At 41.7% G+C, this 27,691-nt stretch overlaps 1 protein-coding gene and 1 pseudogene across 6 annotated transcripts in view; one reads left to right on the forward strand and one right to left on the reverse strand.

The window, feature by feature from the left end:
• The window catches only part of ARL5A (ADP ribosylation factor like GTPase 5A), a 39,824-nt gene extending 22,981 nt beyond the window's left edge, over positions 1–16,843 (reverse strand). For 5 of the 6 annotated variants that reach the window (XR_008557379.1, XR_008557377.1, XR_008557378.1 and 2 more), the window contains exons 1-4: positions 16,485–16,843; positions 6,112–6,172; positions 4,324–4,471; positions 1,980–2,063 (exon numbers count right to left, since the gene is read on the reverse strand). Coding sequence is in view for 2 of the 6 variants with exons in the window: in XM_008138693.3 (XP_008136915.1) it covers positions 1,980–2,063; positions 4,324–4,471; positions 6,112–6,172; positions 16,485–16,530 (339 nt within the window). In the remaining 4 variants the exon portion in view is untranslated. The remainder of the gene's footprint in view (positions 1–1,979; positions 2,064–4,323; positions 4,472–6,111; positions 6,173–16,484) is intronic. The other variant, XM_054722728.1, reaches the window with a different exon arrangement.
• A 5,120-nt stretch (positions 16,844–21,963) lies between these two features.
• On the forward strand, positions 21,964–26,554 carry LOC103283525 (40S ribosomal protein S2-like; annotated as a pseudogene).
• The last annotated feature ends 1,137 nt before the right edge of the window (positions 26,555–27,691 follow it).

Below are 27,691 nucleotides of genomic sequence, written 5' to 3' on the forward strand. Positions count from 1 at the left end.
GCATCTTCTGTATGCCATATGTAGTTGTCAATTTGTTCCTCAAAGCTTCATTTGTGAAGGTAATTCCTAGAAGTTGAGTCATTCTGAATAAAATTTCATCTGTCCTTTTGTATTTGGAACTATTTTAAAATTCATGAGCTTCAAAGTTTTGCACTTCATTTAAGATGAAGCTTTTAGTAATACTGAAAAACATTTTATAGTTCTGTATTTAGTAATGCATGTAAAGAATCATTATCAGTGATGGTGATAAAATTCTGTTGGTGATTGTGGTATGAAACATCTGACTAAACCCATTGAAAATTTGTTTTTCATTAAGACATCTTATTCTTTGATCCATTTGTTCCCCTTCAGAACGCTATTTGGCTCTTCTGGACCCTTTTAAGTGACTTACTCTAGTTCCAAACTTCATATGCAATTCCTTTCTTCTCTGGTAATCTCCCCATTCAGTTTCCTTTCATTTTCCAACTATGCCCTATTTGTCCCCCACTCCCCTCAGCCCCCACCTTCAGCAAGAGCAAGAATGATGAAAATGCCTAAATTCAAAGGCTGGCTCTTATAAGTCTAACCAATGGACACAGACAACAGGGGAGTGAGGGCATGAGTGTGTGTGTGTGGGTGGGGGGGGCATTGGGGGGATAAGGACACATATGTAATACCTTAATCAATAAAGGGGGGAAAAAAGCTGATTAGGTCACATATTGACTTGCCCAGGTTAATGGCCCCAACAAGTAAAATTCAGTGACTTTGTTTGAGCCCTACTACTTTCTATACTGATCCTACTTACATAACTGGCCAATTAGAGTAAGAATCAAATAGGGAGGCTGTGTATTAACAGGGTAAAAAATACAGCTAAGACAAATATGTGTGTCTTAGTTTTCTTTTTCCAAAGTCTTCATAGAACATAAAACAGCTCTTTGGTATAAACCGAAAAACATATTTTTGTAAAATACAAAGGGGAAATGAAAAAACTCCTTAGTGTTCTGCCGCTTTTACAGCTGGTTTCACAAAGCAGAATCGCAACTTGTTAAGTGCACGCACAACAGCAAGATGCATTTAAAAAACAACAACAAAAACCCAAGGGATTTAACACAGCTGCTCGAATCAGTCTAAAACAGGGGAAAGTGCATCTTGGTGGGCATGATCACAAGGAAAACAGGAACTTCAACTTACATAACTACTAGCTTTCTTAAGTCTTGAACTGTTGCCTGAAACATACCAATATTCTTAATGCAAATCATCAAATCAATATTAAAATATAAAACTTTGTTATAAATATATCCCAGATTTTTAAGCTTTATTAAAATTCCACTAAAATAAAAAGTATATAACACACATCTAAACATTCACTTTCCTATTCCCATCTATAAATAAATTTATTCCATCTGCAATAAAAAATCATAAAAATATAATCAATTGCCACTATGGTATTATATGGTTTTATAGTTACTACTATCATTACTGACTATATTACTCAGTTTATTCGATTTTTAAATTATGCTACTGGTAATATTTCTCAAGGACTTCGAAATGTGGATAGCCATACGGTTTCTTTAGTCAAAGGACCATATCAGAGAAACCTAAGAGCAACCATATTTAAATATTAGTCTAACAACTGAGTTACAATCAAGACTTGCTGTGTGTCTGTGAGACTTTAAAATTTCATTTCCAATGATAATCCTCCGTATAATTAATATATTCAAAATGTAAAAGGAAAACCAATTTAGGTCTTTTTACTCAGGAAAACTTCTACACCCAATTTATCTGGGATACGTGAAATAAGATTCTACAAATGACTCCACATGCTTTCTGCTGCTTTCAGATACACTTCCGATTTGAGAAGTGTCAAAATTATAAAGCAGGCATGGCCAGCAGATAGATACCTTTTTTTTTCATTTGAAATAGTATCCTTCTGAAAAGTAGAAAGAAGAAATGTGACAGAAATATCCCATAAACACATCTTATGCCAGAGTCCTACTTACCTCATGGGCTAACATCTTATAGAGTTCTTCTCTAGTTACAGAAATCCTTTCTCTGTCTGTACTGTCCACAACAACTATTACAAACTAAAATAATTACAAAAAAAGTCATTAATGATTATATAATTTTATATATTATAAAATTTATGAAGTGCTGATTTGATTTACAGGCTATAACTATCAAGAAATTAGAACCTTATGGTATGGTATTATTGGAAAACCAGAGATACCTACTATATATACATCATAAAGCCTAAAGTCTGATCCATTTCTAATTCAAATATATTTACTAAATTTTAAGAGAAAAATAGGAGAAAAGAGAACACATACTAACATACTATTAGAATATTCTGTTAATATTTTAACCAATAAAACACATTTGTTTCCTAACTTAATATTTTGAATGCTAACAAGACTATATCCATCTATTTACACTATAAGTCAAGAAAAAAATATATTATGGTCATAAACTTGTTACTTCTAGACAGCTGTTATTTTATTATATTAATATCAATTTGAAAATCCAAAAGGGAATGGGTTTGGGAGTAAAGTACCATGACAGTTAAAATCAACAAATTGCAAGAACAAATTTATACCTAAAGCCATGCTCTCTTCCTTATATAAATGGCACCTGCTACTGGCAAGCACAACTCTCTCCTGAACTGGTAAGACTAGTATCAGAAGATGCAATGAAAAACCTGTGAAGGAACGGTACAGAACTGCACCACACTGCACCTTCCTAATGCCAGCCCACCAAAAGGGAAACAGGAGCAGATACAGTCCCTTTACGATGGCATTTGTGATGCCCGTGTTAATTCTGACTGCCTATTATTAACATGCACTATTCATTTTTTAGAACTAGTTTTTCATTTCCAAATAAACCACTGTAATTTTCAGAGTCTTTTCTATTCTACAGATTTCAGGAACCATAAGGATAAGAGAACTACTAGTTTACCTCTTCTCTCAATTGAAACCTCACTGATAAGTGGTTTTATTACTGCCAGACTCATTCTATTCCAAGGTACTTTAATAAAGCTATTAATTTTCAAAGTGTAGCCATGAATTTGATACCTGCAGCGTTATATTTAGGAATAGTAATCATATCTACCTTTCTTTCTCCAAAAAAAGAAAAAAAACAAAACATGATCAAATGCATTATGGAGTGTTAGGGGATCAGGTCACTAGAAACACTTAATTGTGTCTTATGACATTATTCACCTTTGTATACATTTGGAATTTTATTAACTTACTAGAGGCCCAGTGCATGAAAATTCATGCACTGGAGGGGGGCCCCTCAGCCCGGCCTGCCCCCTCTCACAGTCTGGGAGCCCTCAGGGGCGGGAGGGGACCTGGCGATCAGGGGAAGGCGACGCCACCATCACACCTCTGCTGCTGCCACTGCTGGCAGCGCAAGCCTCGGCTGGCCCTGGTTACCTGAGCCTCAGGCGGCCCTGGGCGGCTGGGCAGCCACCATCCGAGGCTTGCCTGTGCCTCGGGCCAGCCCTGGGCGGCTGAGGGGATTGGGGACTCCAGAGGCAGGCGTGCGGAGCAGCTGGACCCGCCTGGTGGCAGGCCCAGACGTGCCACGCGCCTGCCACCCCAGCGGGACTGAGGTGACTGGGCGCCACCATCTTTGTGGCTGTGGGCACTGCCATCTTTAAGAGCATGGCAGTCAATTAGCATATCCCCTCTTTATTAGATAGGATAATCTACACTATAAAAGCAATTGTCACCGGCTTTCAATTTGCAAGGTCTATACAATGAAGGTCTGAAATTTCCTCTTGGGAAATAGTATATAAATAAAAACATGGTGTTGTCTAAATTGCTTGAGAACCAAAAGGAAAAACATTCTTTAATGTGCAATTGTGTTGCATAAAATAAAATACATGGTAAAATTTTGGCCAGGATTGAAACCACCAGATTTTACCTAGATTTCTTCTACACAAAAATAAACAGTAAAAAAGAAATGATATTACAAACTGTGAGATGGAATTCATTATAAAAACAACTACTTAAGTTCTGGGATCAATACATAATCAGACTAATCAACCACCAATTCTCCTTACAGAGATTCAATGAGAGTGGATATACAGGACAATGACCCTGAAATAGGGAATCAAAGATTCCACGAAGTTTAAAATCTACTTCTATTAACATACTGTGATATTTCAAAAAGATTAACTATAAGAGTTCATATCTAAAAGGTGTTTCCCAAGCATTCTGCTCACAGAAGTTCTAATATATTAAGAAACATCAGGGAGGGGTCAATGGGGGGAAGGGGAAGGAGTCATATGTAATACTTTAAACAATAAAGAAATAAAACATAAAAAAAAGAAAGAAACATTACCTCTGTATTAGTATAGTAAGTGTTCCAGGAAGAACGAAGAGATTCTTGGCCACCAATATCCCACATTAGAAATCGTGTATTATTAATTACTATCTCTTCTACATTACTTCCTATTGTAGGGGATGTATGTACAACTTCATTCATAGAACTGAAAAAAATAATTCGAACATGTTACAATTAGCTAGGAAGTTAGATTGTTTGAATATTTTTCAATCAAGGAACCAGTCAGTATGACCTCCTTTTATATATTACTAGAGGCTGGTACACGAAATTCGTGCACTTGGGGGGGGGGGGGGGGTGTCCATCAGCCCGGCCTGCACCGTTTCACAGTCTGAGATCCCTCAGGGGATACTGATGGCTTAGGCCTGCTGGGAGTGGGCCTAAGCAGTCAGGCAGACATCCTTAGCGCTGCTGCAGAGGCGGGAGAGGCTCCCGCCACCACTGCTGCATTTGCCAGCCGTGAGCCTGGCTCAGGGCTTCTGGCTGAGAAGCGCTCCCCCTGTGGGAGTGTACTGACTACCAGGGGGCAGCTCCTGCGTTGAGCATCTTCCCTGCTGCTGGTCAGTGCGTGTCATAGCGACCCGTCGTTCCACCATTCAGTTGATTTGCATATTAGCCTTTTATTATATAAGATACCCAAATGTCCCTTTTCCAGTAGCTGAGCTAAGGAAATGGAACTAGGCAGTGGACTATCTGAGATACTCTACATTCAATTTTAGGAAACTATATAAACACATATTTCTCTACTTTCTAAAAGCAAATCAAACACTGTCATAAAAATGTCAACTCTTTAGAGTAGGGGTGGGGAGTTTCTGGCCTGCAGGTCCTATAAGGCCTACAAAATCATTTGCTCTTGCCCTGCCAAGGCATTAGGAGTGAGTTAATTATTGACCAAATATAGCAGGCTAATCTTTAAGTTGATAATTTTGTATGCACCTCAAATGATGTTACAAATATCCAAATGGCCCTGACAGAAAAGAGGTTCCCCACCCCTGCTCTAGAGTAACTTAAATTCCATATAACTTTTTATTACTTTCATTAATCAAATATCACTCAGGCAGAAAAAGTAACTATCCTATATAATAAACTAGAGGCCCAATGCACGAAATTCGTGCATGGGGGGAGGTTACGAGGGGTGTTCCTCAGCCCAGCCTGCGCCCTCTCTCGCAATCTGGGACCCCTCACTCCTAACCGCCTGCCTGTTTGCTCCTAACCACCCACCTGCTCACTCCTAACCACCCACCTGCTCACTCCTTACCGCTTGACTGGCCACTCCTTACCACCCGCCTGCTCGCTCCTTACCGCTTGGCTCGCCACTCCTTAGCACTGCAGCAGAGGAGGGAGGCTCCCACCACTGCTGCTGCACTCGCCAGCGGTGAGCCCGGCTTCTGGCTGAGCAGTGCTCCCACTGTGGGAGTGCTCTGACCACCAGGGGGCAGCTCCTGCCCCTGGTGGTCAGTGTGCATCATAGCGACCCGTCGTTCTGGTCATCCGGTTGTTCCACCGTAATGGTGGCTGGGCTTTGATTATATAGAAGGTAATATGCAAATTGTCCCCTCGGGAGGTCAACCAACCGGGAGTTCGACCACTCGCTATGACGTACACTGACCACCAGGGAGCGGCACAGAACAATGGAAGGCCCCAGCCAGCAGCCGGCAGCCAGGGGAAGGAAGGCCCCAATCAGCCCTGATCACCGGCCAGGCCTAAGGACCCTACCCATGCTCAAATTTCGCGCACCAGGCCTCTAGTAAACAATAAAATAAAAATCTGAAAGTAGTTAATACTTACAATTGGTAAAGAATGGTCGTTTTCCCTGCATTATCCAGCCCAACAATGATAACTTTGTGCTCTGAAATGAATAAAACACCAGTGATTAATGAAAAACAAAATTTTAAAATATCCTATTTCATCCATTCTTTCCAGCTATGGTATAACTCAGCACATGGCACTTTAACCTTTAACTCTAAAGACCAGCAGAAGTGAGCCATTGGTCTCACCTTCCCCACCACTTCTGTGGAGCAGTCTGAAATCTCTTTGGAGGGACTCCATGATCCAGAAATCTTCCACCTCTGCATCCTGCCTGAACACCTATGAGCCACAATCATTACCAACTTTACTCCCTCCCAAGACTTGTCTCTATTTGAGTTTTCACCTGTTTTTACAATAAAGCACCAATGGCTGTTTTTGACAGCTTCCTAATTTTAACGTATGTCATGTGGGTCACAGTGAGAACCATAAAATTAAGACATAATTGTAGGATGGGCTCAAAGATAAAGGTACCAATTCAATGGTAAAAAAAAAAAAAAAAAGCCAGTTTATTCCCAAAAGTAGGGTTAGATTATTCACACTTTTTGACATAGGCCAGTGGTCAGCAAACTCATTAGTCAACAGAGCCAAATATCAACAGTACAACAATCGAAATTTCTTTTGAGAGCCAAATTTTTTAAACTTAAACTTCTTCTAACGCCACTTCTTCAAAATAGACTCGCCCAGGCCATGGTATTTTGTGGAAGAGCCACACTCAAGGGGCCAAAGAGCCGCATGTGGCTCGCGAGCCGCAGTTTGCCGACCACAGATATAGGCATACCTAAAATCATTGCAGGTTCTGTTCTAGACCACCACAATAAAGTGAATATTGCAATAAAATGACTCAAACAACTTTTTGGTTTTCCAGTGTATATATAAGTTATGTTTATACTACACTATAGTCTACCAAGTGTACAACAGCATTATGTCTAAAAAACAATGTACATTACAAAATACTATACTGATAAAAATACTATCATCTGTGCCTTCAGCAAGTAGTAATCTTTTTGCTTGCCTCTATTTTGATGGCTGCTGACTGATCAGGGTAGTGGTTGCTGAAGGGTGGGGTGGCTGTGGCAATTTCTTAAAATAAGACAATGAAGTTTGCCACATGGATTGACCCTTTCATGAAGAATTTCTTTGTGATATGTGATGCTGCTGGATAGCATTTTACACAGAGAACCGTCAAAATTGGAGTCAATCCTCTCAAACCCTGCCTGGACTTTACCAACTATCCTACATAATAAAAAGGTAATATGCAAATTGCATCACTCCGCTACACCCATGATTGGGCCGGCTGGAGGCACGGGGGGCGGGACTCAGGGTGGTCGATTGGCTGGCGGTAGGAGCGGGGGGCGGGGACTCCCGAGTCCCGCCCTCAGCCTTCGGGAGGCGCTCCGATCGGCGGGTGGCCAGACGAAAAAAGGTGCTGGCGGAAAACTGGTGCTGGCAGCCAGGTGAAGGAAAGTCTATTGCACGAAACTACGTGCAACGGGCTTCTAGTGTGTATATAATACTCTAAAATCCTTTGTCATTTCAACATTCTTGACAGCATTTTTACCAGTAGATTCCATCCTAAGAAACCATGGTCTCTGCTCATCCATTGGAAGCAACTCTTCATCCACTAAAGTTTTATCATGCGATTGCAGCAATTCAGTCAGATTTTCAGGCTAATTCTAATTCTCTAACTATTTCTACCACATCTGCAGTTACTTCCTCCACTGAAGTCTTGAACTCCTCAAAATTATCCTTGAGGGTTGGAATTAACTCTTGTAAATGTTGATATTTTGACCACTTCTCTTAATCCTACATAATAAAAGCCTAATATGCAAATTGTCCCCTCGAATGGGAGTTCGACTGCTTGCTATGATGTGCGCTGATCACAAGGGGTCGGCACGGAGCATAGCAGGAGTTGGCGACACGGCACTGGCAGTGGGCGCTGCAGGCCCCGATGGGCCCTGACGAGAGCTGGACTGGGGCGGGATGGTGGAGCAGGTGAGTGGACAGCACCAGGCCAAGGCGGGTGCAAGCCACTAGTCGCCGGGCAGGGGCCGATCGCCCCACTGCCACAAGGCTCCCAGGCACTGAGAGAGCCGGGCAGGGGCCTGATGCCCCACTGATTCAATCGCAGGGCGACCAGTGGTGCGATCAGGCCCCCACAGGTGGTGACCAGCAGCAGCGGCGGGGGGTGGGGCTGCCACCCTGCTCCCTCCGCACCTGGAACCCAGTAGCAGCAGTGGGTGGCAGGTGGCCGGGGGAAGGGAGGGAGTACCCGGCCGGCAGCCAGCAGCTGCTAGGGACCCTACCAGTGCACGAATTTCGTGCACTGGGCCTCTAGTCATAAATGTTCTTAATGGCATCTAAAATGGTGAATCCATTCCAGAAAGTTTTTAATTTACTTTGCCCAGATGCATCAGAGAAATCACTACCTATGGCACCTATAACCTAACAAAACGTATTTCTTTTTTTTTTTAATCTTTATCTGAGGATATTTTTGCCAATGTTTCTTGAAAATAGAAGGGAGGGAGGAGGGGGGAAGTGAGAGAGAGAGAGAGAGAGGGGGGGGGGAGATGAGAGAGAGGGAAATATCGACGGGAGAGAGACACAAGGTTGCCTACTGCATGCACCCCAACCAGGGCTGGGGCACCTGCAACTGAGGTACATGAATCAAACCCATGACCCTTTGGTCCACAGGCCAATGCTCTAACCACTGTGCAAAACTGGCCAGGTCACAAAATGTATTTTTTTTTAATTGATTTCAGAGAGGAAGGGAGAGGGAGAGAGAGATAGAAACATCAATGATAAGAGAGAATAATTGATCAGCTGCCTCCTACACACCCTTCATGGCATGTGCAACCCTGACCAGGAATCGAACCAGAGACCCTTCAGTCCGTAGGTTGATGCTCTATCCACTGGGCCAAACTGGCCAGGGCACAAAATGTATTTCTTAAATAAGGCTTGAAAGTTGAAATTAGTCCTTGATCCATGGGCCACAGAATGAAATTTATGTTCACAGGCATGAAAACAAAATTAATTTCATTGTACACCTCCATCAAAGCTCTTGGGTGACCAGGTACATTGTCAATGAGCAGTAATATTTTGAAAGGAATCTTTTTTTTCTAAGCAGTAGGTCTCAACAGTGGGTTTAAAATAGTCAGTAAACCATGTTGTTTATAGAGCACATAGAGTAGATTTAGCATACTTCTAAAGGCTCTAGGATTTTTGGAATAGTTAAATGAGCATTGTCTTCAACTGAAAGTCACCAGCTGCACTAACCCCTAACAAGAGAGTCAGCCTGTCCTCTCTAGCTATGAAACTCCTAGATGGCATATTTTTCCAATAAAAGGCTGTCTCATCAATAAAATCTGTTACTTGGTGTAGCCACCTTCATTAATTAACTAACCTAATCTTCTGGATAACATGTTGCAGCTTTGACATTAGCACTTGAGGCTTCACCTCGAACTTTTGCGTAATGGAAACAGCTTCTTTCCTCAGACCTCATGAATTAACCTCTGTTAGCTTCAAATTTTTCTTTTATAGGTTCCTCACCTCTCAGCCTTCAGAGAATTCAAGGGAGTTAGGTCTTTGAATTAGGCTTTGGCTTAAGGGAATGTTATGGCTGGTTTATAGAAACTACTAAAACTTTTTCCATATCAGCAATAAGTCTGTTTCCCTTTCTTACTATTCATGTGTTCACTGAAGTAGCACTTTTAATTTCCTTTAAGTTTCCTTTGTATCCACAATTTGGCTAATTGTTTGGTGCAAGAGGCCTAGATTTTGGCCTATCTCAGCTTCTGACAAGCATTCCTCACTAAACTTAATTTCTAGCTTTTGATTTAAACTAAAAAATGTGCAATTCTTCCTTTCACTTGGACACTTAGAGGATTATTAATTACTGTAGGATTATTAATTGGTCTAATTTCAGTACTGTTATCTCAGGGACTAGGGAGGCCAGAGGAAACAGAGATGAGGGAATCGACAGTTGGTGGAGCAGTCAGAACACACACATTTATTAAGTTCATTGTCTTAGATGGATGGCACTGTTCACTGTGCCCCAAAATAATGACACTAGTAAGTAATGTCAAAACTCACTGATCATAGATCATCATAACAAATATGATAATAAGTGAAATATTGCGGTAATCACCAAATGTGACATACAAAGTGAAAAAAATGGTGTTGGAAAAATGGCACCAAAAGTTATTCAATGCAGGGTTGCCACAAACCTTCAATCTGTAAAAAAACACAGCACATGTGAAACGCAATAAAACGAGGTATGCTTGTACTAAATCAAAGCTTCTTTTGACCATCCTTAGGTTTTGTCACCACTCCAGCCTATTCCTCTTATTACCAAGATGAAGCAGCAGTCTATGCAAAACATAAATTTGCAGCCAAAAAACATTATAATGTTCTTCAAGACAAATGAACCTAAAATACAATATGCATATTAAGAGATGTTATTATGGGCAAATTTAATAAATTTTTTGGCTATTCCAATTCTTTGATGCATATGATTCATTTACAAGTTTATTGCTTAGTATAACTTCTCTTTTAGACTATCTATGCCACAGCACTCTTGCAGTTACTCATATAAGCCAAAACAACTACACACTGTTACAATATTTAGATAGAATTTTGAGTTATCATTTAGGCTTTAGTTTCCTAATCAGTACTTCACTGTTTCTTTGGTTTGTTTTTTTCATGAAAATGCTTCTAGTTTCACTTATTTCCTTTTCATACATCCAGGCAGCCTAGAGTTTCATTTATTGCCAGTTTCTAAGAGTCAATATATAGCCATCCAACTACCAGACAGTAAATTAAGAAAAAAGGAGTATTGTCATCCTGGAGGCCTTCAATTCTCTGAATCATATCAAAGCCAAAAAACACAAATACTAAGGCAGATAAATTGAGTCATCCTGATTCTTCATTCTCACCTCATACCCAAACTCACTAAGCCCTTTTGATTCTATCTCACATACAGCAAAAAATCCATTTCTATTACATTCACAATAGTTCTCTCTGGCCACTGCACAGTCTGGAATAAAGCATGTGCTTAATACAGTATGAATAAATAAATAAATCTAGAAGATACAAAGATTAGAAGGGAGCTAACTGATGAAGTCACTATGTATTAAAAATTCCATTTTTAAATTGAAAAGTATCATCAATAAAAAACATTTAAAGATAAACTTGCTATTTATAGCAATGGTAGCAAAGTTTAAGGTGGGGGCAACATCTCTTTTGCACTAAGAAGCTGCTGAATGAAAAGCAATGATTATACATGGCAAAAGTAGACATCCAATCAGAAAACAAACCACATAACATTTTGAAATAGCAAAGTTTAATTTAAAGAAAATAACTATTACAGGGGGTTGGAGTATAGGAGGATTGGCTAATAAGAAATAACTCTAGAGATTATAGGAATGACAAATATATGGAACACTAACTACCCCTAGGGCTGGCCCAGAGCTTCCTTCAGTTCCCCGGAACTGAGATGCAGACTTTGCTGGAGGGCCTGGCTACGGCTCAAGGAATGTCAGAAGTAGCTGTGCAGACTTGCCAATGGATCTTGCTGAAAATCCTCTCCCTCCAGGGTGCTTTTCCCTGAGAAGTTATTTTGCTACAGGGTCTCCATTCTGAAATCAACTGACGTGGGTGCTATGGCAAGCTACTGGCTGCTGCTAACCATGGTGCAGTGCAAGAACCAGCCACTGGAGGTGCTCACACCACAAGAGCAGGACAGAACCTGCTGAGAGTACCCTTTACCCAGGAAGAAAAACCCTTTCCTCCAGCAGTATCCCTCAAATACTCTATCTACTGACAACGCTTACTTAACATTCTGTCAGCTGGCAAAAAAAAAAAAAAAAAATGTTTAAAGGACTCAGCTCCATATCCACAGAGCATGCACAAAGGGTGAATTTGGAGCGAATTTTTTTTTTTTCCACCCAAGGATATGCTCTTCATTGACTCTAGTGAGAGAAAGGGAGAGGGAGAGATAGAAACATCAATTGGTTGCCTTCCGTATGTGCCCTGACCGGGGATTGAACCCACAACCTGGGTATGTGTCCTGACCGGGAATGGAACCCTCAACCCTTCGGTGCATAGGACGATGCTCCAATCAAGCCACACAGGCCAGGGCTGGAGCTAAATTTTTTAATAACTAGCACAATCCACCCCTTGGGGTTCTCAGTTTCTACATGTACTCTTCTATACATGTTTGAATTCCCATACAACTAAAAACAAACAAACGAAACAGAAGCAGGGGTGGCTTTCCCGGAACCAGGCTCTGGCAGCACAAGCAGCTTCTCCAGAACTCATTTACTACGTACTTCTTTTCTAAGAACCAATCAGAAGAATGATACAAGGTTATCAATGGGAAAATTTCACAAATTTTTTCATAGGTCACGTTAGTGTCAGGAAGTTCTTCCCGTTATCTAACATGAACCCTTCTTATACAAAGAAAGTTTTTTGAGCACTAACTCAGGCACTGGACGTAAAATTCCAGGTCTATCACTTTTAATTGTAGTACCTTAAGCAAACAAGTTACCTAATGTTTCTCTGCCCCTATGAAATGGGGAGAATACCTACCTCACAGGATTGTTGTGAAGAGTAAATCAATAAAGTGAAGACTAAATCAACTAATCTGCGTACAGCATTTAGAACCTACCCTTGCATAAATCAGTAAATGTTCACTGCTAGCATTTTATCTATAGAGATGGAGTTAGCTTATTTTCTGTCTCCCCAATTAAGAATGAATGGTCCATAAAGGCAGGCGTTTTCTGTTTTGTTCCCTGCCTTGTGCCCACCATCGGCAATAGTTCCTGACACAAAAGTGGTGCTCAAAATGTTCGTTTAATAAACCAACCAACCACTGATCACATGCCCTTTTATACTAAAAGACAGTAATGGCAACTCTTCAAAGTCCTAAAGACATAGTTTAGTATCTGGGAACAGTTAACAGGGGAAAAAAAGGATTGGTGCCAATCTCTTCTTTAAGAAGACAAACATCAGCAACATATTTCTTCGGTGTTTTAACTTGCCTGGATCTGGCATTTACCAGTTGTAAGGCTCAGGAAAATCACTCCACTTGAACCTCAGTTCCCTCTTTTCAGTGGAAAAGAGTAACTCCTTCAAAGGAATGTTGAAACTTTTTTTTAAAGTGATGCATACATCTCAACACCAGGAAGACAAACAATCCAACTAAAAAATGGGCAAAGGACTTGAATAGACACTTCCCCAAAGAGGACATACAGATGGTCAACAGACATATGAAAAAATGCTCAATGTCACTAATCATGAGAGAGATGCAAATTAAAACCACAATGAGAAATCACCTCACACCTGCCAGAATGGCTACCATCAATAAAACAACAGACAACAAATGCTGGTGAGGATGTGCAGAAAAGGGAACTCTCCAGCACTGTGGGAGGGAATGCAAACTGGTACAGCCACTGTGGAAAAACAGAATGGCATTTCCTCAAAAACTTAAAAAGGCATTTTGACCCAGTGATCTCACTTCTGGGAATATAGCCTAAGAATCCCGAAACACCAATTCGGAAGAATACACGCGTTCATAGCAGTGCTATTTACAATAGCCAAGATCTGGAAACAGCCCAAGTGCTTATCAGTAGATTAATGGATAGAAAAGCAGTGGTACCATTTACACAATGGAATACTATGTGGCCATAAAAAAGAAGGAACTCTTACTTTTTGTGATAGCATGAACCTAGAAATTATTATGCTAAGTAAAATAAGCCAGTCAGAGAAAGACAAATACCATATAATCTCACTTATGTGTGCCACCTAATGAACTGAGGAACAATAACAGAAACAGGGGCATGGGTACATGGGACAGACTGACAACTGTCAGCGGGGAGGGGAGAGGGGGAACTGGATGGAAGAAGGTAACGGACAACAGTGTGGTCATGGTCAGAGGGACGGGAGGGTAGGGGCTGGGTGGAGGTGGGCAAAGAGGGATAAATGGGGACATATGTAATAGTGTCAACAACTATAATAAAGTAAAAAAAGATGCATAGCACAGCATCTAGAATAAAGTTGTACTCTATTTTATCTAAATACATATCTAAATGCAAACTCTGGTTTTTCAAGTTGGGCGGTATGCAGTCATTGTGCAGTCAAACTATCTAAGCTTAAACTGAGGAAGTTGTTCTGAAGGGGTTTCAGAAAAAAGAGATATTGTACAGTTTGAGTTTCATCAGCATGGCAAATTCTGCAATCCCCCAAATCTCCCTTACAGAATTTATGTGAAAAGAATATAGGATTGTGTTCTGTATCTTTTGAAAGTAAAATAAAGCATCCAAGATATATCTAACTTACATATAACCAATTTAATAGAGAACCAAAAAGACCAGCAAGTATCTGACATTAGATTTAATAGTAGATATTTTGAAAAGTGACCCTATTGATAACACAAACACATCATTTAGCAGAAGGAAAAGTTTATTCATATTTTTACAATATTGACATCTAAATTTCTAAAGCTCAACTTCGTTAATCTGCTTACTATTTAATTTCCCAGCACTGAAATAAATGTCCAGTCAAAAATTATGACAAAATACAGGTAATAAGAACACCATATTAGTAGAGTTTTAGTAGTAACAATACACACATCCTTATTTTTTACTACTGGCAAGTAGTTGTTGGCAAAGCTCTAATTCCTTCTTAAGTTACAGAGACAAATAATTTCATCATTGACTCAAAAGAGAAAGTGGAGGTTATCTAATTTTATTGCAGTTCCAGAGTAAACTGACAAGCAAACTCTTTCTAAATTTCATAGAAGAGTTGAAATTAGCTTCATTCTGAAAATAATACAAAATTATGGATGTTAAAACTAGAATAGACCTTACCTACTGTAAGTGCCACCAATTCTACAGCAACCTAAGTTTCAATACTTGACACCCAGAGATTAGGTTTTCAAGATTTGTAGGCTCCACAGTCACATAGTCAAAATCCCTGGTGTTCTAGGTGAGAACACCTAGACTGAGAGGTTAAGCGACCGACTGGTTTCTACTCCTCTCCCAACAGAAACAAGTAGCCAGAGGCAGGGCAGGTCAGAACTGGCTTTCTCTACTTTACAGAAAAATCCCCATCATCAGAAATATTGGAAATATTGTTCTTCCATTTAGTATCCTGTGATCTACGCTAGTATCTTTAGTTTTTAAAAAGATACACCAGAGATCACAAATCCCACTTCTGCTAATTTCCGGTCACCATCTTCTATAGGTGAAGCTGAATCATGAAGGAGGAGGAGAGCATAGTGGTTGTACACAATCGATGTCACCATTCATTAAGCCCTCATTGGAAAACTTTGGGATGTGACACAAGCACCAGCTTACACAAGAGGAAAACACAAACTAAGTTACTGGCGGCAGGAATGATGAATCACCCAACTCGAGCTACACAGAAACAAAAGTATACCACTGACTATACTGTATCTTAATGACCATGGAGGCTTTCTGTTAAAATTGCATGCTTTCCCCGGTTTCATACGCTCATTTTGTAATCAATTTTAATAAACCTGGTAAGCATTTCAAGGCAACATCTGAGTTTAGATGAACTTAAGCATCCCTATATAGCACTCTAGACTTACTTGGTAACTTGCTAGTTACCCACGGTTAACAAATGCTTCATGTATGTTTTTTACACGCGTTATGTGAAAATGAAACACATTTTCACACAACAAAAAAAACCAACACCCCACTCAACAAAACCACACACAAACCCCTCTATTTAAGTAAGCACACAAGTAGAAAAATGACCTTAAGCTTAACCTCAAACAGATATACATATGGCAAACGGGGGGGAAATCCATCACTATTCAGGTTACAGACGGATGTTCCCAAAGGAGAGGGGAGGTGCAGGGAAGGCTCATAAACCTGGACAAGTGCAGAGCGACTGCCCGTGTTTTCCGCATTCCGCCACCCTCGGAGGCTCCGTGGTGCGGCTGGGGCCACGACCTACAGCCTTCCTCGCAGAGAGCCCCAGCGTGTCTCCGGGTGTGCGATGCCAGCTGCTGGAGGAAAAGGGCTGGAGGGCCAGGCTGTGCCCCTCAGGGCCGTCAGACAAGGAACCTTTTCCGCCCCTAACCGAAATCGGAGCAATGGGTGCATGTGCAGGCTGGGATTTCTTAGGAAGGTCCCCCAAGACAAAGGGCTGCGAGTCGGGAACCATCCCCGAGCTGGGAGTGGGACTGAAACCAGGCCCCCGCGGCCCGCACCCCGCGCCCACACCGCGCGCCACCGCGCCGCCCGCACTCCGGAAACAGCGGGAGACCCTCCACCTGGGAGACCCTCCCCACCCGGGCCACCCGCTCGCCCTCGGCCCGAGACCCTCACCCTGGTGATTGAACAGTCTCCATATCCTGGTGAAGAGAATTCCCATTCTCGGGCAGCGGACCCCCGCCAGCCACCACCCCGTCCGCCTGGCCTCCCTTGGGCTTAGGCTGCTCGGGAGGAGAGAGACGCGCCGCAGCCTTCGCTTCCGCTGCCGCTGCTCCCGCGCTGGCCGCCGGCCCGCTTCCTAGGAACCGGAGGGAGGCCGAAGCCCAGGCCGCCTGGCCACGCGCGAGGGCCCGCCGCTGCCGCCGCGGCACCCGCCTGGCTCGGGGACATCGCCGCCGCGTTGTCTGCGGCGAGCCTCGCGGGCCACCGTCCTCCCCCAGCTCCTCCTGGGCGGCCGCGGTGGCGGCGACCACGCGGGGCGGGGGAGCGAGGGGGCGGGGCGAGCGGGACCGGAGAGCGCAGGCGCGCGGCCGAGGGGCGGGGCCTGGGGAAGGGCTCTCCCCCCGAGGCCCTCGCTTAACTGGGTGACCTGTAGGCGGCGGGACTGAGCCCGCGGTCCGGGCCGTGCGGACTGCGGAGCTGGGGCCGGACCCTCCACGGCTGAGGTTTCCCCGCTGAGTTTCGAGTGTTGCTTTCTTTCACAGAACCATAAGGTAAACATGATGTGGAGTGCCCAGTGCTTCACACACACTACACCGCAAGCCCGACGTCCTGCACGCAGACATACTGCTCCTGCAGGACTTGGGGACTTAGCATCTTCCTATCACACCTCTTCCCACGCCCGGTGGCTGCCCTTACCGAGGCAGTGGCCTTATAGCCATCTTTGAACCTCAGGCTCTGACCTCTCCATCTTCCTCCACGTTCAGGTCAGTCTTGCCCTAATCAATTAATTTCGATCAAGTTACTCCCATCTTTGAAAATCATGAGTGGCACGAAAGCTGTTCGAGCAGGAGTCCAAACACCTTAGATATTCCTTGTACTCCTAGCTGTCCTTTCCAGCTGTAACTTCCATTGTTCCAAGCGGATTAAACAGCTGATCAAATGTTCTCTCTGCTTTTCCAGTCTTCTTACCTGTACACCTTGAACAACAGGGTCCTGGGCTATGCAAATCTCACACTGTATAAGCAACCCTCTGTTTGGGATATTTAGTGGAAAACGAGAATGTAAGTGAATCAATAGGTAACTTGATATCATAGTTCTTGTCCTATGTGTTATTTTCTAAATCATTTAAAAAATTTTTTTCTATTGCAGTTCACATACAATATTATATTAGTTTCAGGTGTACACCAGTGATTATACATTATATAACATACTAAGTGATCATCCCCATAAATCTCATACCATATGGCACCATACTTAGTTATTGGGATATCATTTACTATCTTCCCTATGCTATACTTTACAACCCCATGACTATTCTATAACAACCCATTTGTAGGTACTTCATCCCTTCACTTTTTTCACCCAACCCTCCTCCCATCTGGCAACCATCAAAATGTTCTTTTTTAAAAAAACTGAATTTATTGGGGTAACATTGGTTCACAAAACAATATAGGTTTCAAGTGTAAAAGTCAATAAAACATCATCATACTGCATCATGTGCCCATCGCCCCCATTTTCCCCCTTTTCCCTCTGTCTATCACCACACTGTTGCCTGTGTCTATGTGTTATATCTATTTATAGATATGTGTTATATCTATTTATAGGTATAGGTTTAGGTCTATAGATATGTGTGGTTTTTTGCTTAATCCCTTCACTTTCTTTCATCTGGCAACAGCTGTCAGTCTATTCCATGTATCCATGCCTCTGTTTCTATTTTTTTTTTCATTGGTTTATTTTGGTCATTAGATTCCACATATAAGTGAGATTATCTGGTATTTGTCTTTCTCTGACTGTATTATTTCACTTAGCATAATAATCTCCAGGTCCACCTATGCTGTCGCAAAAGGCAAGCGTTTCTTCTTTTTTACCACCAGCTAGTATTCCATTGTGTAAATGTACCACTGCTTTTTAATCCACTTATCTACTAATTGGCACTTGTGCTGTTTTCAGATCTTGGCTATTGTAATAATGCTGCAATAATATAGGGGTGCATGTATTCTTTCAAATTAATGTTTTGGGTTTCTTAGGCTATATTCTGAGAAGTGGGATCTCTGGGTCAAAAGGCAGTTCCATTTTTAATTTTTTGAGGAAATGTCATACTGTTTTTCCACAGTGGCTGCACCAGTCTGCATTTCCACCAACAGTGCACCAGGGTTCCCTTTTCTCCACATCCTCGCCAGCACTTGTCATTTGTTCATGATAGCCAGTCTGACAGGTCTGAGGTGATGCCTCATTGTGGTTTTAATTTGATGATTAGTGACATTAAATATGTGTTTTTTTCTGTCTATTGGCCATCTGTATGTCCTTTTGGAGAAGTACTAGTATCTATTCAGGTCCTTTGCCCAATTTTTAATTGGGTTGTTTGTCTTTCTGGTGTTGAGTTGTTAAGTTCTATATATATTTTGGAAATTAACCCCTTATCAGATGTATCATTGGCAAATACCTTTTCCATTTAGTGGGTGTCCTTTTCAATTTGTTGATGGTTTCTTTCGATGTGCAAAAGCTTTTAAGTTTGATGTAGTCTCCTTTGTTTGTTTTCTCTTGTTAACCTTGCTCAAGGAGATATATCAGCAAACATATTGCTATGAGAGATTTCTGAGATTTTACTGCCTATGTTTTCTTCTGGGTTGTTTATGGTTTCACGCCTTACATTTAAGTCTTTTATCCATTTTGAGTTTAATCTTATGTATGGTGTAAGTTTGTGGTCTAGTTTCACTTTTTTGTATGTATCTGTCCAATTTTCCAAATACCATTTATTGAAGAAACTGTTCATTGTATGCTCTTGCCTTCTTTGTCAAATATTAATTGATGTCAGAGAGGAAGAGAGAAAGAGAGAGACAAACATCAATGATGAAAGAGAATCATTGATCAGCTGCCTCCTGCGTGCCCCCTACTGGGGATTGAGCCTGCAACCCATGCATATACCCTGACCAGGAATAAACTGCAACCTCCTGGTTCATAGGCTGACACTCAACCACTGAGCCACACCGGCCAGGTTGTTCATGTTTTTGATCTTTTTTTTTTTAAAAATAAAATATATGTATATATATATATTATTTTTATTGATTTCAGAGAGGAAAGGAGCGGGAGAGAGAGAGATAGAAACATCAGTGATGAGAGAGAATCATTGATCAGCTATCTCCTGCACACCCCCTACTGGGGATCGAGCCCACAACCCGGCATGTGCACTTGACCGGAATCAAACCCAGGACCCTTCAATCCACAGGCCAATGCTCTATCCACTGAGCCAAACCAGCCAGGGCATTGACCTATTTTTTCTTTCCCTTTTTCTCTTTTTAAAGAAGACCCTTTTACATGTCATATAATACTGGTTTGTGGTGATGAACTCCTTTCGCATTTCTTGTCTGGAAAGCTCTTTATATGCCCTTCAGTTCTAAATAATAGCTTGCTGGGTGGAGTATGTGTTTGTTTGTTTTTAACTGGCCAAATTACTTAACCTCTTTATGCCTCGATTTTCACATATGTAAAAGCAGAGGATTTGTGTCTGAGGTCTTTGATTCTAGGTCACCTGATAACTATGATAATTAGTCTCTACTCTTGTTAGAGGCAATAAGTGGGGAAAAAACAGAAGTTGTGTACTTCACCTTCACAAAGAAGCCCCCAAAAGCTCTCTCCATCCCCTTCTATTCTCATTAATTTTGGTTAAAAAGAAGACAAAGAGTCCAGCTGGCTTGGCTCAGTGGTTGAGCATTGACCTATGAACCAGGAGGTTATGGTTTGATTCCTAGTCAGGGCACATGCCCAGGTTGCAGGCTTGATTCCCAGTGTGGGGCATGCAGGAGACAGCCAATCAATTATTCTCTCTCGTAATTGATGTTTCTATCCCTCACTCTCTCTCCTTTCCTCTCAGGAAAAAAAAAAAATACAAAGAAGAAGTGTGTGGGGGGTGGGGTGGGAGGGGGGCTGTAATAGGCATTTTGAACTGCTTTGCTCCCCTTCTCCAAGAGTTGAATGAAACTTTAAATAATCTACAATAAACTACACCTTAACACTTCACCTTTCTTAGTCATACACTATCTTATCTCAACATATAAAAAAAAGTGCAGCATATGAGTAAGACCTCAAGGCAGCCTACAGATTGTCTTAGTTGTCTGAGCTAGAAAACTCGTACCTGTAAAACAAATTACAGCAATGAGGACTGAAACAAGCCTCTTTTTGAAAAAACTGTGCAAGAAAAGTTTTTTTTTTTTTTTTCTCTTTTGGGGCTTGTGGTTAAAAAGTCAAAGTTTAGAATAGACATGTGAAGGGAAAGAAAATTAGCATGTTAATTCACTGAGGAATAAAGTGAAGAAATAAAATGTACTTACTATGGTTAAGCTGCTAAATTACTAAAATCAAGTAGGTTGAGGTATGAGGAAACAATTCTATTCTTGTTTTGACTAGCCTGAAACCTGGATATATATCAAACCTCCAGATAATCCTCAGATCACCCTGAAGGACTAAGGAAAGAATGTTCACGTATCCAATCCACCTGATATCCATTATCCAAACCACTGCTCATCTAGATGATTATCATCTCAGACCATTTCAGAGGTTAAAAATGTAGGACTCACTGCTTGTGGGAATGTAACTGGTACAGCCACTATGGAAAACAGTATGGAGATTCCTAAAAAAATTAAGAATAGAGTTACCATGTGACCCAGCAAACCCTCTTCTGGGTATCTACACCCCAAAGTTGAAAACATTTATTTGTAAATATATATGTATCTCTATCTCCATCGCAGCATTATTCATGGTGGCCAAGACATGAAACAACCAAAGTGTCCTTTGATAGATGATTGGATAAAGGAGATTAGGTATATATATATGATGGAATACTATTCAGCCATCAAAAAAGATGAAATACTGCCATTTGCAACAACATGGATGGATCTTAAGAATACCATGCTAAGCAAAGTAAGTCAGATGGAAGAAGTCAAGAACCATATGCTTTCACATATATGTGGGATATAAAACTGAGAGCAACAAATGAACAAACAAGACAAACAAACAAAAACTCATAGACAGAGACAATAATGTGGTGGTTACCAGAGGGGAGGGAGGGAGGGAAGGTATAAAATGGTAAAGGGGGTCAAATATATGGCGATGGAAGGAGAATTGACTGGGTGGTAAATACATAATGCAATATAAAGATGATGTATTATAGAATTATATACTTGAAAGCTATATGATTTTATTAACCGATGTCACTCCAATAAATTTAATAAAATTTCAAACAAAACTGATTCTTCTTAAGAATGTAATTTCTGCTGTAAGAACCCTCCGCTTTTCTTTTTTCTTCGGCACACTCTGGGTAGTGCCTTATTGTGTTTCTGGTTTGCAACCTCTAAGAGCCTTGAGTAAATCATTTATTTCTAACAAAGCCTCCAGACTCTTTTTTAATTCCTTTGACATACCTGGTGTTGGCATCATGGGATCCAAAGAATACTTCGCTTCAGTTCCAGTGCCACTGTTGGGTTTGAGCAAGGCAACTGCTCAAGCCCCTTGTGCTCTGTCATCTCCCCAACAGCTCTGGGATTCCAGTTATGAGTCCTCTCGGTTCCGGACCTCCCTCCTTCAGCTGATGTTCCGACCTTTATTCTTGGGTCCTCTGATCCTGGGTGCCTTATTTTTAAGCTCATTACGCAGGGAAAATCCAATTCTGGAATGCCAGTTGGATTTATGGTCCATCCTCTGCTAAGTATTTGTCTAAATGAACCCTGATATAAAGGACAATTTGGAGTTAGAGTGGCCCCTCTGGGGATCTTTTGAGATTCTGAAATTAGTATATTTACCTGCACAATTAGAGAATCTTAGAAATGTTAAACAAGATGAAGGAGAAGGGTTTTTTCAATTGGTATGTATAGACCTCTAAGAAATTGAATGATTCAAAGATAGACAACATCTCTTTTGTCTGGCTGTGACAGCTTTCAGGGGAATTTTTCTTTAAAATTTTCCTCCAACAAGTTCTCCAGAACTTCCTTCCCAGGAACTCTAGTTGGTTATATATATAAAACATTTTAGTCCCTCCTCTTGTGCCATTTTATTTTATTTTTTTTTTATTATTTTTTTTTTAAAATATATTTTATTGATTTTTCACAGAGAGGAAGGAAGAGGGATAGAGAGCTAGAAACATCGATGAGAGAGAGACATCGACCAGCTGCCTCCTGCACACCCCCCACCGGGGGATGTGCCCGCAACCAATGTACATGCCTTGACCGGAATCGAACCTGGGACCTTCCAGTCCGCAGACCGACGCCCTATCCACTGAGCCAAACCGGTTTCGGCCTCTTGTGCCATTTTAATAAAAACAGCCAATTTAGCCAAAATAATTTAAAATTCCAATGGCCACAAAGGTAAAACTTTAAGTCCATCTCAAGGGGCCTCCCTTAAAGAGAGAATTCCAAACCTCTCTGAAGACAACAGAATTCATTCTTTGATATTTAGAAGCTTCTAAAAGACATATTGAAATTTTTTAAAAAAGGTACTAAAAGGAGTTTAAAAGAAACGTTGGCCAATTGAGCAGGTGCTTTAAAATCTTACTATTTCTCCTGCCTGAAACCTGACAAGGTATTTGAAAGGATTTGATAACTTTTGGATTAGAAAATTGGCACAATTGGAAGCTGAAGATTCAGAGCCTGATAGGATGTTTTAAAGGCCTCCTCCCCTACACTGAAATAAAACTGTGTACCCAGAGGGAAAGAAGAAAGTGGGGAATGACCCAGTTGGATGGGTAGATCAACCTGTGGTGTCACTGAAGTTACAACCTAATTTGGGGGGAATTGAGAGTAGCTGTCCTTATCTTACAAATCTTTTGAAAACCAGAAATGCAGCTCTACAAGCAGTTCAAATTCCACCTTTCTTTACCATCCTCAATTCCCAAGATTGAAGAAAAAATAGGAAAGAAGGTTTTTAAAAAATGTATATATATATTTTTTTATCGATTTCAGAGAGGAAGGGAGAGGGAGAGGGAAAGATAGAAACATCAATGATGAGAGAGAATTATTGATCGGCTGCTTCCTGCACACTTCACACTGGGGATTGAGCCTGCAACCAGAGCATGTGCCCTGACCAGAAATCAACTATGACCTCCTGGTTCATAGGCCAACACTCAACCACTGAGCCATGCCAGCCGAGCAAGAAGGGTTTTACTTATTTATTTTAAATACTAGGGGCACAGTGCACGAATTGGTGCACCTTGAAAGGAACTGTGGGCTTCGAGGCTGTGGTGGGCACAGGGGTGGGTCTCGGCCCATCCTCCACGCCTCATCCCAGTCCTTTCAACCACAGCCCCAGTCTCCTCTCTGCCAGCAGCCCCACTCCCACCACTGCCACTCCCACACGCTGACAGCACTGAGCGATCAGGGGCAGTGTCAGGCGCCAGCAGCAGGTGTGAGTGGCGGCTTTGGCGCAAGCAGCAGGTGTGAGCACTGGGCAGGACCATGGCACGCAGGAGCAAAGAATTTTCAGTAACCACCAGAGGCTTGCCCCGATGACAGCCACTGGCGCCCGCCTTGGTCTGGCGCCCCCGCTTACCTGATCCACCATCCTGCTGTGGCCAATGCCCGCCATGTTCCTTGCACGCTCCCTGGTGGTCAGCGTACGTCATAGCGACCAGTTGTTTGGTTGTTCTGCCATTCGGTCTATTTGCATATTAGGGTTATATATATATATATATATATATATATATATATATATATATATATTTTTTTTTTTCTTGATTTCAGAGAGGAAGGAAGAGGGAGAGATAGAAACATCAATGATGAGAGAGAATCATTGATCGGATGCCTCCTGCACATCCCCTATTGGGAATTGAGCCTGAAACCTGGGCATGTGCCCTGACCATAATTGAACTCGGGACCCTTCAGTCCACAGGCCAATGCTTTATCCACTGATCCAAACCAGCTAGGGTGCAAGAAGGGTTTTTTAAAGAACAAACTGCTGCTCTGGCTCTAAGGTTCCTTGCCAAGGAAAAATGGAAATCTTAATTGTCTTCACCACAAATATTAATAAGAAAAAGGTTTAGCCAACTGAATGAATAAACTTAACTTATTCCAACTGTTATAAATTAGTGGTTGTTTTTTTTTTTTTAACTTTATTGTACCTATCTCAGGGCTGAAATTTTAAAAAGAAACCATCAGGTCTCTGGTTGCATCTGTTTATATATGTGTATGTATGTTTACCTCTGGAGGATATTGCTAGAATTGGTTCGTAAAAATCTCTGTTTAATTGGTTTAAAGAAATTAAGTACTTATATAAAAACTAGAGGCCTGGTGCACGAAATCATGCACAGGTGGGGTCCCTCAGCCTGGCTGGTGATCGGGGCCTACTGGGGCCTTCTCTCCTAGTCCCAATTGGGGCTGATCCCCAGGGGTAGGGACCACAGGAGGTTGGCCAGCTGGTCAGGGGGAGGGACTGCAGGAGGTTGGCCGGCTGCAGGAGGTTGGCTGTGGGAGCGCACTGACCACCAGGGGGCAGCTCCTGCATTGAGCGTTTGCCCCCTGGTGGTCAGTGCACATCATAGTGACTGGTGGACCAGTCGTTCGGTCAACCGGTTGTAACGGTTGCTTAGGTTTTTATATATATAGATTCTCATAAATATAATAGAAACTAATCCTAATGCTTTTCAGGATCATGTGTTCTGAAAAAATATTTGATGTTAAAGCTGGTTTGCGTTTGGTGTGGTTAAATAGGCATGTCTTTAGGGTTATAATACTTTATTCTACTTGGGTTTATTGGTCAAATAAGTTCATGTTATCTTGGTTGCCAAACTTGTCAGCAAGAAAAATAACTTAGTACGATGACATTTTCATAAGTAACCCACACATAATTATTAAGAACAAGTAAAACAAATAGATGTAGATCGGGTAGGTTTTTAGGTGAACTTTTTGGCATTATTTATCTTTTATGGCATGTCTACTTACTTCCTCCAAATCTTTTGGTAACTTTAAACCTTAGAGTTTTGACAAATTAAAATAAATGATGAATCAAAGTAAAAATCTTTGAATATCTAGATCATTTCCACATAAGATAAAATACTGAAACATTAATTCTTAAATAAGCTTAAGTTTTCGTTTGACTTCTTATTGCAGACAAATTAGATAAACTTGAATTTGTTAATTAACATGTGTTGTGCTTTGTTCAGAAAGCATGTGTTTCTAAAAAATTATGAAATGTATTTGCCAGTATTTCTTCTTCGGGGAAACACCGGATGGCGGATGAGGCGGTGCGGTGGGGGGCTGCAGAGGGTTAGTTCGTGGAGGATTTGGCGGCCGCATCCAGGGCCCAGGTTGAGACCAGGGTCCGGGCAGGACAAGCTCGTGGAGGCAAGGCCGAGGACAAAGAGTGGATCCCCGCCACCAAGCTGGTCAAGGACATGAAGATCAAGTCCCTGGAGGAGATCTACTTCTCCCTGCCCATCAAGAAACCTGAGGTCATTGACTTTTTACTGGGGGTGTCCCTCAAGGACGAGGTTTTGCAGATGATGCTGGTGCAAACGCAGACCCGCGCTACCACAGGGCGCCGTTCAAAGCATTTGTGGCCTTTGGGGACCACAGTGGGCAAGTCGGCCGCAGTGTTAAGTGCCCCAAGGAAGTAGCCACTGCCATCCGTGGGGCCATCCTCCTGGTCAGGCTCTCTATTGTCCCTGTGCAGGGAGGCTACGGGGGGCACGAGATCAGCAAATCCCACACCGTCCCTTGCAAGGTGACCGGCCCTAAGGCTCTGTGCTGATGTGCCTCGTCCCCACCCCCAGGGGCACTGGTATCGTCTCAGCCCCCGTGCCCAGGAAGCTGCAGCTGACGGCGGGTATCAAAGACTGCTCTACCTCGGCCGGGCTGCACCGCCACTCTGGGCAACTTGGCCCAGGCCACCTTTGGTGCCATCTCCAAGACCTACAGTTATCTCCCCCTCGAATGTATCCAGCAAGCCTCCCTATCAGACAGTCACAGGCCGTCTAATAAAAAACCCACACCAGAGTTTCTGTGCAGAGGACCCAGGCTCCAGCCATGGTCATCACATGATTTTATACAAGAAAAGCAAAGTGAAGTAAGCCTGTTACAACAAAACAAAAACTACATATAGTTTCCAGTAAAAGAGCCTATGTTTCCAGAGGTTATAAAATGTATTCATAAATTTTCCAGACTAGAGAGTGCTAATTACTTACTTTTCAGTTGTCATTAGAAATTAAGGTTTCCAACAATTAAGAATTTTAATTAATATGGAAGGAAATACTATGTGTTTTCAAGTAAAAGAAGATATAAGGTATGGAATTGCATTTTTGAGAAAAGTTTCGTGAAAAGGAATCTTGGGAAAGAAATTTTATGTGTGATCAGCTGGATAAGATTGAATAAATTTGTTAGGATTTTTAAAAATAAAGTTTAATATCAATATCATACTAAATCTAATATCCTTTCATCTGTTAAAAGGACAAGTTTTCTTAGATGACTGGTCTACTCTTGATATTATGAACATGTTCTGTCAAGGAAGCAAAGATTTTGTTTTATCAAAATAATTTGTGTTTTATGTTGCTATAATCAGGTCTTTAATTTGTTCAGAGAATAGGAAAATGTGACCCATAAACAAAAGAAAAATCACTCCAGAGAAATAGACCCGGGAAGTTAAGTGATTACCCCAAGCTCATAGCTAGTTCCTTCCCGATCTAGGCTTTGAACCCAGGTAAGAGTTAGCTCCCACAATGTAACCACTATTCTCATCGGCATGTTGTATGACAGGACAAGCACGATGTTTCTACAATCCATCTTGTTAGTGCAGATGTGCTGGTGATAAGAAAGATGGCTTCAGGCATACAGCTAGGTTGATGGAGTGATTATTGGTTGAAATGCCTTGATAGTTGGGGCAGCCTTATACAGTACTTCAATAACTAAGGTGCCATTCATTCAGTCAACATTTATTGTATTCCAGGGATTCTTTTGTATGCTTCAGGTAGCTATCAGCTTACAAGCATTTACTATATATATATTTTAGATAAAAGTACTTTAGAGAGCCAGGCTAGGTGGCTCGGTTCATTGGAGTGTTGTCTTGTACACCAAAAAGGTTGCAGGTTCTATTCCCAGTCAGAGCACATACCTAGGTTGCAGATTCAATCCTCCATTCGGGTTCATATGGGAGGCAACCGGTCAATGTTTCTCTCTCACATC

The sequence above is a fragment of the Eptesicus fuscus genome, chromosome 11, assembly GCF_027574615.1.
Source record: "Eptesicus fuscus isolate TK198812 chromosome 11, DD_ASM_mEF_20220401, whole genome shotgun sequence".
NCBI classification, from domain to species: domain Eukaryota; kingdom Metazoa; phylum Chordata; class Mammalia; order Chiroptera; family Vespertilionidae; genus Eptesicus; species Eptesicus fuscus.